Raw genomic sequence first — 13365 nt, 5'->3', positions numbered from 1 at the left:
TGGTCAGAGCAAGGGATTTCTCTTTTCTGCTTGAGAGCATGAACTGCTTGTACCTTTTCATATGCAAATATGAAGAATTAGGCTGAATACTAATTAGACTGCAAAGACTTTTGTAAAGTAATATCACATCTAGGGGCAGTTAATAAGGTCTGTACATGGACCTTATTTATAAATAGCCAAGATTAAACATATGATAAAAGGAATCTTTACATGGAACAATTAAAGATCAATTACGACAATGGTATACAGCAGTGAAAGCCTCTGGAAGAACTTCCTTCTCGTTAATCAGAGATAATTATCAATTATGAGGCTTAATCATTAGTAGAGTGTCTACATTATGCATCTTAAAAAGCTGATTATAATTAGTCTCCAGATCTTGCTCCAAGGGCTCAATATGTTCTGAGAGGAGTGACTCTCTTTTAAAAGTGACTTTTCACTCATGACCTTGAGCAACTTGAACTATTCTACACCTATACTGAGTTGAGATGGAAAGCTCATTTTTCCTGTTATTCAAAAAAAATGATTTGATAGATGGGTATACACGAAATAATGTAAAAGGACCCTATTACAAATATAGGGAAAGAAAAAGATTTTACTTTTGAATAGTTACTGATTTAAAGGAGAAGGAATTATTATCCAGGATGTTACTAATAGATCATGAATTAATGACAAGTATTTTTCTACTGGAGAAGAAGAATGTCTGTTTATTGAAAGGTCATATGAACCAAAAATTGTAAAACACTCTTTATGCATATTATTCCAGTTTACTCCATGAACAACATTATAACATGGAAGTTAAACTTCCCCCCTCATTTTACATAATAAAGAAAGGGGGTATGAGAGTGGTCTCAATGACTTGACCAAACTAACACAGACACTGAATAATAATTCTGGAAGATGTTTTTAATCTAGTATTAAAGTTGATTTTACCTAAATTATTAGTATTTAAGATACTATCATGTCAGATGTTGCAGGAAAACAATTAGGAAAATAATTCTTTAATTCTTGATTCAATAATTTATTTGGTAGTGACATTAAAGTCTTCAAGCATATATATTTATTTCATCAAAAATAAATAAAAAGTGAAACAGACATTAAATATTTACTGAAAGTCAAATACTAGATGACTCAGTGGTCCATAAATAACTTTGCTTAAAAAATGACAACCTGGTTTGAATGTGTTTATTGATACTATTCCATCTGATAGTAATTTTTTCCTACTTTGAAAATAATATAAAAATCTAGGGATTGAACTGAAGTTAAAATGTTTAGTGCTTCTTAAGAAATAAAGACTTTGGATGAAGATAATACAGGATACATGAGAATGTCAGACTTAGGGCTGAGTCCATTCAATAAATTTAAATGGTGCTTACACTTGCTGTTCAGAGGGTGGAGGTGAATGAATACAAGGAGGCTCAGCTGACCTCATGAGGTTTCCTGTCTGGCAGTTAGACTTCTGTGGCCCCTTAGTTTTTATTTTAAATGACCAGCAACAATCAGGTGTAAAATAAAGCTTTTTTTTTAAGTTTAATTTCTAGAAAACACTAATTTTAAGGAAGAATATTATGTAGTCCATATAGAAAACAATTTATTTTTAAATGCAATTATTTTTCTTGAAAATATTGGTTTAATTAATTATGGAATTGAATTTTGGGTGTGAAGTTTGCTCTATTTGTAAATAAAAAATGGCATAATTTTGGTGCAAAATGTACATTTGAAATTGAGAGAAATTTGTATGTATTCATTTACTTTATAATATACAGTAATTTATACATGCATTATATATTGCAACTTTGAAGGACATTGTTTTCACATGACTTATAGACTAGAAATAAATTGCTTAAAGATATTCAGTTTCATAAACTTATTGAATATTGCTGGTTTCTTATCAAAGTGTCTTTTCTAATACTTTCATTTTCTTTTAAAAAACAATATTTTTTATTTCTCTGTCCTCTGAAAGAAATAAAAATTCTCATACTAGAAAATGCAGATACAAAATGTATAAAATTAAATATCATATGAAATACTTTTAAATTTATTAATGTAATAAACAGGAATAGTTTAGTTATCTAATTCTTCTTGTGAAATATATTATCTTTGCCTTGAGGCCTAATAACTATGAGATAATGACTGAAGTATATCTGAACTATTTCAAAATCATTGACAATTGTACTGATGATGAGAAGATGAGGATTTTTCAAATTGGAAGCAATAGACTTGTAGTGTGTATGTATATAGTTAGAAAGTGTTTTCTGTAAAATGTGTTTGCTAATCAAACTTTCTCACTATCATATTAATGTCAATTCAAGGCTTTGAGTATTTTATGGAGTATTTTATTTGCTGTGTTCTTTTCTGTCGTCGGTCTTTTCAAAACCATTGCAATCTTGACTTGAGAAAACTTCTGGAGAGGATTCCTCAAGTTCCTCTGGATACCAGGTGGCAGAAATTCATTGCCAGGGCCAGCTGGGGCTAACCTCTAATTTGGTTCCCTTTGTTAGTGCAGCTAAGGGCATATAGCTGACCTTTGAAAGAGATAGAAGGTAGGGCAAAACAAAAGTCAGGTTTTAAAAAAATAACTAAATGGAAGTATTTGTTTTGAAGATGTTCTTACTCCAATGATCTTATTCACCCTGCTGATGAAGAAGGGAGCCACTTTCCCTAAGTAATATGAGATGAGGACACAGACAGTACTGATCAGGTGAGATAGTATAGCAGTTTGTAAGTCACACAAACTTAGTACCCAGGGAAGGAGGACACCTTTGGAGTGAGGACATGCCTTGCAAGACTACACGGAGGTTGCACTTGGGAGCAGAATGAACCAACAGGGGCTGTGGAAAGCAAAATTTCTAGTGAAAAGAAGGTGAGGAGGACTCATGGTTCCACAGGAAGATATGATTGGCTTGTTTGAATATTGCTCTGGTAGGGTGGTAAACCTAGTAGGGTCAAGATAAAGCATAGCTATGAATACTCCTTCTCTTGCCAGGGAATGGCCACCAACCAGAAGTGAAGGATCCCTCTCAGCTAGCTCTCCACCTCACAGGATCCTTCACTACTGGGTGGTGGCCATTCCCTGGCAAGAGAAGGAGTATTCGTAGCTATGCTTTTTGGATCCTGTGATGCTTAAAGAAGTCAAGGTAGTATGAGAATGTTAGTCTTATATTTCCCATGGTTAAAAGATTAGGAATTGTCAGCGGGAGGAAGTAGTACCTGGGTTATCTGCAAGGCAATGAAAAACTACTGGGTCACAATGCAGCCACTATAAAGAAGAGGTAGAGCTGAGTGTTCACAAGATAGTGAATACCAGGGTTTCTACTCCTGTGAAAGGGTGAGTTCAAGGGGTGACACACACCCAATGTATGGCTCATCAGAGGCAGGAGAGTTCATGGGTAAGGGGTGTGGAAACTGTCACACATTTGGGCTCTTATCAGACCTGTGGCTTATGGAAGTTCACTTAATCTCTCTGTAGTTCAGTTTCTTCCTTAGTAGTATAATAGTAACTGTCTCATGGGATGGCTAAAATGTTAAATGAGATAATACCTAATAGATAATATCTATTATTATTGATTGGGCACAGAAGTTACCCAAACCTCTTCTGAGGGTGAGCTAACTAGTGGTTAGCTCTTGGCCTAAAGTAGCAGTCAGGGTTTAAGACTCTGCAATATCATTAAGAACACTTAAACTATACTGGAGATTATTTCTCTTTACAAGGTCCCAAGTGACAAACTATAAATTGTTACATAGAAGTATTAGGGAAGCTCTGCATTTATAAAATTATTAAGGTGCATTTTAAATAATAACCCTTTAAAGATTCTCTTATAAGGGTATTGGTATTTTGAGAGCAAGGCCCAGGGCCTATTATTACATAAAAGACATTCAATAAATTTTGATTGAATAGCTTTTGAAAAATGAGGCATTATAGCTCTTCAATTATGGTAATCCCTCTGTAGCTTCATTTGTAATATTTGCAAGTAAACTGAACAAAAGATTAGTTGTAGTCCAGTTTGCAAAGGTTGTCCCAAAATGTGCATCTAAAAGGCAATATTAAACTGTATTCTGATTGGAAGATGGGAACTTGTCTTGAAATTCCAGAGAAGAACATGCATATTATTTATTTGGATATAGGGATACATAGAAGAAAAAAAAAATCTCTTCCAAGTTACTTGTTGACTCATCCACTGTGATAGCTGTAGGGGATAACAGTTAGTAACAAAATGTATTTGTGACTGTAGACATTTTATACAGACTAAACACACTTATTTTCTTGTTAAATCCTACTCCCTTTTTATATATGACTTCCTACCTGTTTAGTTGAGATAAACTGTAAATTCACCAAGAAGAAAACTTGCCTGCATGTCACTGTAAGCCCCATTATGCCTAACATAGTGTTTTTTGATGTCATGTGTTCAATCAATATTTGTTAGTTGACTAGTTTTTATTGATTCATCAATACTTCCCAGTTGTGTTTGTGATTTTCTCCTTGCAAGACAAATTGTTTTAGAGACTCCAAGTGAATGAATTGTACCAGGTAATATAAAACTTCTTTTAATGTTCACAGTCTATGGTGATTAACTCTATCAGGGAGAAATCTTAGTAACAATAAAGTAGTTCTGAGAAAACTTAGGAATTTATGAGACATATATTAACTTATAAGTGATTCTATAGAATAAAATTATGTAGATAAAAATTATATATATTACTAGTAAAAAAGTATGATAGACAGTGTTTAGTGTAATTGACTATAACCTGTTAGGTGCTTAAGTATAGCAGGGAATGACTGAGGAGCACAGGTTCTGGCTTCCCATGCCCCAGTTTGATTCCTTATCTTAGACCTTGTGCAAGCCATCTTACCTCTCGGTGCCTGCTTCCTCATCTATGAAACAATGAAAATTGTAGTATCTGCTTTATAGGGTTATTATAAAGATTAAATAAGTGATTTAGAGTTCATAGGAAACATATTATCTGGTACATGAACACTATATATTTTTTACTATATACACTTCACTATAAAAATTTCCTCATTTCTTCCCATAGACTTCCAAGCATCCTTTCCATGATGGGGGTGGGCAAGCAAAATATATTCATGGGAAATTTTCTTTTCTGGAATAAAGCTTTGCTTGAAGGTCTAGAATTTACAAGTGCTATACTCATTTATTAAGAGATCTCATTTATTATGAGATTATTTTTAAGAGATTTATTAAGAGATGTTCTAAGAAAATAGTCTAATATTCAGCGAATGGATGTCAAAAGTCAAGTGAGCGCATTTCAGAGGGAAACAGTGTCCCAGCCATCACCCTGGAATGATTTTAAAGCAAGTAATCTCCTGCCGAAAGTGCTGTCTTTGATATCAAATGGCCATTAAAAACCCCATGACACTTCACTAAGACTTAAAATTATTCAACACTATCTCTAGGCAAGCATTCAGATTTGAGATGAAATTCCCCTAAAGTGGTTAAAGTATTTATAGTCCCCTAACGCTTTTAAATAGTTTTCTTCTGCTGGAGGAGCATTCTCTTCAGGTGGCCACAGCTGAAGATTGGACACTCTTTGTCACTCATAGAGGTTAAGTTGTTGAGTCAATCACATTTCCAAAACATGCTTTGCCTTTTGGTTTATGGTTTCCCATGAATTCTGTTTGTAAACAGTAAATTGACAAAATTCTTTTGTCATCTTTAAATTGCTAAAAGTCTTTGTTTTTTCCTTTTCATGAGAAATTTCCCTGAGCACTTTTACCTTAGTTGTTTTCTAAGAAATGTTTCAAAGAAATTCAGAATCTGATAAAAACTCAGTAAAGCCTCCATAGAAACAAATTGTTGAAGTAAAGTATGTTAAAGAATGATCAGAGAATAAACTAGACTTCACTATGATAAGAAAGTGATAATATTTGATTTCAATTCTCATGACTTCTAAATTCTTTCAGAAAATTGTGATGCTCTAGAAAAATATCTTCAAGCAGTAACAAAAAATAAAAAAATAAAAAAAAAACTCTTCACATGTACTGTTTTGAAACCTAAGTGCTATTAGGCCTCCCGCAAAATAGTATTTTGTATTATGCCCTGGTCCATTTCATGCAATTTTAATACAAATTCCTATGAATAGAGAACACAATTTATAGAGAAATGTTTCATTTTAGTTTCAATAGATGTTTCTTATGTCCTGTATTCTCTGATTCTCTTCAAACATTCCCTTTTTTCCTCAGACGACGGTTTCCCTTTGCTTTTATTTATTTGATTCTTCACACCAGTCGTGGATGTTCGGATGGCTCTCCAGCCGCGGGACCCGGGTTGACAGCGTCTGAGTCGGTGCTGAGAGGCGCCGCGCGCCGGGGGCGGGGCCTGAACGCGGGGCGGGGCGGGGCCTGAACGCGGGGCGGGGCTTCCCCGTGGAGCGCTGCGCGCGGGCACATCCCAGGTTAGCTGCTGTGAGCCGAGCCCGCGGCGGCTGCGGCGGCGGCAGTGAACAGAGCCGGATGCTTGCCGGCTCTCCGCGGCTGACTCCAACGCTTCTCTTCGTCTGCGCCACATCTACTCGCCTGGGCTGGGGAGGGACACCTGGCAGTGATCAGCCTGAAAACTAGTGGCACAGCCTCGGGACTGAAGAGAAAGCTGAGTCCCTCAGGTGAAGCCAGTGTCGGAGCGCAGTCCCTCAGCGCCCGACGTCCGATCGCACCCCGAAAACCCCCCGCTGCCCGTCTTCTAGCGCCTGCCGCGCAGGGCGCGTGGGGAGAGTGGGGTTCAGTGCGTGGGAAGGGGGGTGCCGGGACACCGATGATGGACGCACAGACCTGGCGCATGGGCTTTCGTTGTCTCCTTCTTCTGGCTTTCGTGGGGTCTACCCGAAGCGAGGGTGGACAGACCTGTGAAGAAGTTCGGAAACTTTTCCAGTGGCGGTTTGTGGGCGCTGTCAAGGGGTTGCCGGATTCGCCGCGGGCAGGTAAGGAGCCGCTAGCCGGCGCAGGGCACTGCACTTGGGCGCGGTGAGGTCCTCTGAGCGCTCGCCCTGCGGTACGCGGGGCTCTCGGAGGTGGAACTTCGCGGGAAGATGACCTTTGGGGCCCTCCAGCCGCGCAAGGTGAATCCCGTTGAGGCTCCTGGGGATGCGCCTGGGGAACGTCCCGTGTGCTGCGCGGCTCCGGGCTTTCCCTAATGCGTCTGCGGCTATTCTGAGCTTGGGCGTTCGCAGCCCGCCCGGGCTTCCCTAGTCTCGGATGATGCGTTGGAAGGAGCTAGGAAAGCAGAGGTGTGGGGACAGCGCGGTCTGACCGTGTTTCTGTTGGGGGACAGAATGTCACCGGGGTGTCCTGGGTTTGCCATTTTCTCATAAACTGAAGGAATTGGATTAGTCGTCCCAACTTGGATACTAAAAGCACAGACCTTCATTATGTGCCTTTGTTGGAGTATGGCAGTTGGGCCACTAACAAGGGCAGCCCCTCTGATCTCTTCTGTAATTAGGATCCTGACCCGGTACTCCTGGCTTTTTCGGTGCACCAACCCTTCCTTTCAGGAGCGCAAATTGCCCAGTGTCTTCCGGAACCCCGAGGTAGTTTCGAGCCTGATAGATGTTAAGGCAACAGGCGGATCAAACTCAACCTATTGGGGAGCCACTTAGCATGGATAAGATAACAGAGATACAAAGGGAAAGAATATAGTTAGTGTGGCCAGTGTAGAATATGCTTCCTGCAAGCGCCCTTTGCCTGCGTTTTTATCACCTCTTCCCAGTCCTCATCACGCAAATTTTTGTCCCCTGAGAGCAGATCCAGTGCTCCTTCTGTCCGGAAGAATAGGTCTCAGTTGTCAACGAAATAGCAGGTGTCTGGAACTAACTTAGATCTTACTGGAACAATGCACCTCTTCAACTGTGATTATGAAGCCAACACACAGGGTTGAATGCTTTGAGGTTGTTGGTTGAACAAAGAACTTGTGGAGAATTCTTGTCTGAAATCCGTTTTCTGCCTGAGTCTCCAAGGTGAGGAGACTTGCACTCAGCACTACCCAGCAGTGAGGTCTTCCCTGGACTGTTTTTCTGGCCATGCACTCCATTCTTGTCAAACCACAGGAAATCTGTTTGGGGACATTGAATCCCTATGTGTGTGTGTATGTGTGTGTGTGTATTTGGCTTTGAATGTAGGGGCCCTCTACCAATGAGCCACATCTCTGGCACTTATCATTATCTATTTTGAGGCAGGGTCTGGCTAAATTGTAGAGCCTGGCCTCAAACTAGGAATCCTCTTGCCTCAGCCTCCTCAGTAGCTGGGATTACAGGCGCACTTGACACCCTCAATGCACCTGGCTACAAGAACATTTTAAAACACATTAATATTTATTTGAATGCCTATTCAGTACCACCAGATGATATTCTCAGTTTAGGATAATTCTCTCCTCATACAAAATACGTACTTATAAATATGTATTTTCTTATTTCAGTGTATTCTTTTCATTAAGAAATAAATCTCACTTAGCTGCTGATAAAACTAAAATTGTGTGTGTGTTGGGGGGTGGGGTTGAACTGTGAAAGCCTCAATTGAGTTATTAGACTTTGCCTCCTCAACATGATAGGTTAGGTTGATACTTTAAGTGAATGTTGACATCTCCCCAATAAGGCCTTGACTTCAGTCCCTTCTCATATCTCAATATTTCTGGTACCTGCTGAATACAACACATAGACTAGAAGGTACTGCATTTCTGAAAGCTTGTGTGCCTCATCTCTGTTGAAGAGGAAGTTCTCAACACATTATGAGGTGGCATTTTAGCAGGATAAAAGGGAAAACCAAAGCTCTGCCATACCTTAAGGGATTCGGGGGCCATAGATTACAGTTGATACACAGGACACAAATAAGTGCCAGGGTGGCAATGATCTTCTAAGTCATTTTGGATTGTTTCCCTGTCTTTATGTGTGGCTTACGGGGATGGAGAACTCACAGCAACACCCACTAACGGGGTTAGTTTAAGTTGTACACTTAAACCCTAGTGGTGCTGGTGAAAAGATATGCTAAATTCCTTTAATATTTTCATTAAGAAAAAGTCATGTGAATGTTTTATTCTGATTTAGGCTCACCAAATAGAAGACATTCATCTTTGGATTTGATATAATTCTGAATTTTTCTTGTTTCTGTATTGTTGGTGATTTTTTATTTGAATAATTCAAGAAAATATTAAACTCTTTCTTTTCATATTGGTTTCTTTCTTCTTCCCACTTAAAAAAATCTCAAGTAAATCACATATAACATATGTTTCATAATTTTTTTATTTCTGTATTTATATGTAATCTGTAATGTTTACCATGATTGAATTTAGTAATTGGATATCTTATTTTCTAAAATTATCCTCAATCTCAAGAGAGAATACAGTTAATATATAAGTACTCATTTCCACATGAGGATACAAATGTTAATATTCTTTTTAATAAAATGTGTTTGTTTAGCACCCAGCCATTCATTGACTAACATGAATACAATTAATTTGATATTTGTTTTTCTTGAAGGTATATTTCTTAGTGCTTTTTATTTCATTTAGTTTTTCCACAGTGGTTGATTCCTGAAATGCCTAGTCAAAATGCTGTTTTTATAATACAAGCAGGTAGAATAACTTCTTACAGTTTCTTATATTTGTGACTTTTATATCTTCTTAAAATATTTTGTAATTTGAAATTATTAAAATTGTGAGAACAGCCATTCAAGCTGTTTCTCAGATTTCCCTTACCTTTGTTCCTTACACTGCTCCAGTTCTTTAAGCCTATTGAGCTCCTAAGAATGTTTGGATGAGAAATGTAAAAAAAGAAAGAAGGTGTAAATGTGATTAGAATTACAGATTTCCTTGTGTTCTGATTTTATTTCCTAAGTAGTAGTCAAGGTGCCCTTTGCTCTTATTTATTTTATTCAGGAAAGAACTGTTAGTGTATTTTAAAGGTTCTTTTATTTTAAATTTATTTATTGGGGAGAGGAGATAATGCTTTCCCATTGAAATTCTCTTCACACATGCATTGTTCACTCATGTATTATAGTCTCTTTGAGAGGATAATTCAGAGATTTGTAAAAAATAATCGAAGACTACATTCAGATAATTTATTTGCCAATTTTTAAAAGCCAAGCGTTCTTTGGTAGAGAACTTTATGTTGAATACTCTCTCCATGTCAAGTGGTTTGTCAAGGATAACTGTCAACTTCCACTAATATGACAAAATACCTGAGGCAATTAACTTGTAAAGAGGAAAGGTTTATTTTGGCTTATGGTTTTGGAGGCTGTAGTTCAAGATCCAGTGGCTCATTGATTTGGGCTACTGGCAAGATAGCACATCATGGCAGGAATGCCTGGCCGAGGAGCAAACTACTTACTTCATGAGCCAGGAAGCATAGAGAAGAAGAGGCCAGAGACCCACAATTCCCTTTGAGGATATGCCTCCAGTGACCTAAAGACTATCCCACAAGGCCCTACCTCCAAAATGTTCCAGTGTACCTCCCAGTAGTGCCACCTTGGGGACATTTAATGTCTGGGGTACGTTTAGCATTCCAAACTATATAGTTAAAAGTTCTATACAATTTTCCTTGTTAGGTATTGACTATGAATAGAATAATAACAAATTTGATGTGGCAAAATGAAATTCTAATATTATTAGACTCTTTAAGTAGTACTCTGTAGCTTTTTTTTTTGTTTTAAACTGCCTCCGTTAAAATCAAATCTTATAATCACTCCAAGGACAGTTCATTTCATTCTCACATCCAAGGGAAACAATCTACCTGGTAACCTTGAAGTTTGGAATTGTAGACATCTGGATTTTAGTCTCAAACTCGATCCTTCCTTTTGTAGTTCTGTTAATCATTTATCTATGAGCCTCTTTTTCATCATCTGTAAAATGGAAATAGTCTAAGAGGTGGTTGCATAGATGAAATGAAATAATGTATGTAAAATGACACAAATCCAGGCACATAAGTGTTTAAATATATTCTTGTCATAATTCTTTATCTCATGTCTTGATTTTAACTTTACTTGATTTTTAAGGATGAATTTTTAAGTTTTTAACTCAAAATTTATATCCCTGTGTATCAAATATGTATTTTATAATCATTTGTTTTTTCAGTCAAAAATGATCATTTCTAAAATTGGGAATATTTCTGTCCCAAATGGTGTTTATTAGGTTATTGTCATTTTTTTTGTTATTGTTAACAAATAAAACTAAGAAAGAAACAGGGTGGAACCACTGCTAGCTACAGCAGCATCCATAGCCACTACCTCCACTGCCACCGCCACTATTCTGTCTGTATGCAGTGACAAAATAGTATATAAGGTGCAATTTAAGGTTTCACATAATTAGCTGGCTAGTGGCTAGAGGCACTCATTGACAGCAGTCTCAAACTGGGCTTCTTCTCAAATGTGGGCCCATGCCTGTAATCCCAGCTACTTGGAGGATTGTGGCAAATAAGGGTTGGGGATGTAGCTCAGCGATAGAGTGCTCCTGGGTTCAGTCCCCAATCAAAAATAAAAAAATATTGGGACTTTGTTTCTCCTGAACTAACCCCTTTTTTTCCTATTTGAACTGTGTCATCATGGTGATCAAATTTCCAAAGCTCAAATTGAGACCTGTGGTCTGCCATAGGGGTGTATTATTCGTGTGAGGTTTGCCCTGTGTTGGAGCCCACCATGCAAGAACTGCTGGAAACGAGACTGTGGTCAAATAAATGAAGTTCCCTTTATTTGCTGCAACAATGAAGATTGCACACTACAGGAGCCATAGGTATTTTGGTAATAAGCAGTTGGGAATGTTTTGTATAGGATTTGTCCTGGGTGATATTTGTGCTGGGTGATAATTAAGCAGGGTTTAATGAAGTAGGGCAATTCAGGGATTGGTTATCTTGGTAACTTTTATCTAGGTATTAGGAAGATTAAGGTGGGGATAGTTGTCATTAATGAAAGAGGCAATGGTAACCAGAGTAGGTCAAAGAGGAAAATGTTCAGTAATTTTATGTTTGCAGAGTATCTTTGTCCATGTCTGCTTGCATCACAGTCTCAAGAGGTGTTGTCTCATTGTTGTCTTCTATGTATGATTTATAAATGAATGGTCTTTTGGCATAACTGTCAGTTTGTTAAAATGAAGTCATGGGAGATTTCAAACATATGCCTTGTTGAAATAGATTTTATGAATGTGGTACTTGGTCTACTCAAGTAATGATAAAATTTGATTTTAATAGAAAATAGCCATTTTTAATATCTATCTTTTTTTCATAGAAGTCTGACCTTCCACTAGAAGAGTCCAACTATCCTCAATTCTACATTTTATCTGTAATAAATTTTAGATTTTACTAATTATGCTGCTAAAATCATCCTAATATGATTATTCATTTTTCTGTGAATTAAAAAAATATAAAGCTTCTTATTAGCTGTATTAGGTCTGAATATGGCTACCATGTAAATTGAATGTATAATGTGCTTTTATAGAAATAAAATGAAGTCTTGTATTTTTATGGTTCATAAAATAATACACATTCTATTGAAATCTTAAAATACTGAAATACAGTAAAATAATTGTAATATTCAAGTAACCACAGAACTCCTTGTGTTTTCTTTTCAGCACCGGCATCAAACCTCTGCTAAACGTATATCATTTTGAAAGAACATAGAATCTTTTTGTCTTTCTTTGTAACATGTTTTTTCCAACTATGAATATGTTATAGTTGGTAATAGTATCAGTATCCGTATAGTTGATATAGTATCAGTAATTCCCATGCCTTTAAACATTTATCTAAGCATATTTTTGGTGGCTCTATGGTACTCTAGTGAATCACCATAGTATAGGTTAAATTCTCCCTTGTTCTTAGAAATGTAGGTTTCTAGTATTCACTACCCTAAAGACATGTGGCTTAGGTCAGGAAAGGCAAACATCTCTAAAAATCTTACTTCATCACAGTTTCACATATGATCTGCATTCATTCTACACTAGAGATTTTTAGCCTCCACACTATTGTGGAGATGGATAGTTCTTCATTATGAGGGCCTATTCTAAACATCCTATAATAGACAGAATAGGCCCTCATAATGAAGAACTATCCACTCACTAGATCCTGTTAACAATACTACCAGCTCTCAAGTTAACTTATTATAACCCATAATGTCTCCAGACATTGCCTGTAGTCTTGTGGAAGGAAAAATCATCTTGGTTGAGAACAACTTGCAAGAATTTGTACAAACTGTTGACCCCCACAGACATACTCACACACTCTCTCTCACACACATACAGAGATTGTACAGCTGTCTTATTTACATGTTTCAATTTTCAGTTTAAATGTCAGCTATTCAGAGAGAACTTTTTAAGGGTCACTAAACTAGATTACAGCAGTTATTGTGGAGTCGCTTTTGTCTCCCATGTGGCACTTATTATG

The 13365-nt window shown here is 37.3% G+C and overlaps 1 protein-coding gene across 3 annotated transcripts in view; it reads left to right on the top strand.

Moving 5' to 3' along the window:
* Window positions 1-6389: 6389 nt before the first annotated feature.
* The window catches only part of Gpc5 (glypican 5), a 624390-nt gene continuing 617414 nt past the window's right edge, over window positions 6390-13365 (top strand). For all 3 annotated transcript variants that reach the window (XM_046454999.2, XM_058582790.1, XM_058582791.1), the window contains exon 1: window positions 6390-6930. In XM_046454999.2, the coding sequence (XP_046310955.2) occupies window positions 6765-6930 (166 nt within the window). In that variant the 5' untranslated portion in view covers window positions 6390-6764. The remainder of the gene's footprint in view (window positions 6931-13365) is intronic.

The sequence above is a fragment of the Marmota monax genome, unplaced genomic scaffold (assembly GCF_021218885.2).
Source record: "Marmota monax isolate L192 unplaced genomic scaffold, Marmota_monax_Labrador192_F-V1.1 WCK01_AAM20220418_F8-fsc00026, whole genome shotgun sequence".
NCBI classification, from domain to species: domain Eukaryota; kingdom Metazoa; phylum Chordata; class Mammalia; order Rodentia; family Sciuridae; genus Marmota; species Marmota monax.
This window is presented reverse-complemented; position numbering and strand designations above follow the sequence as displayed.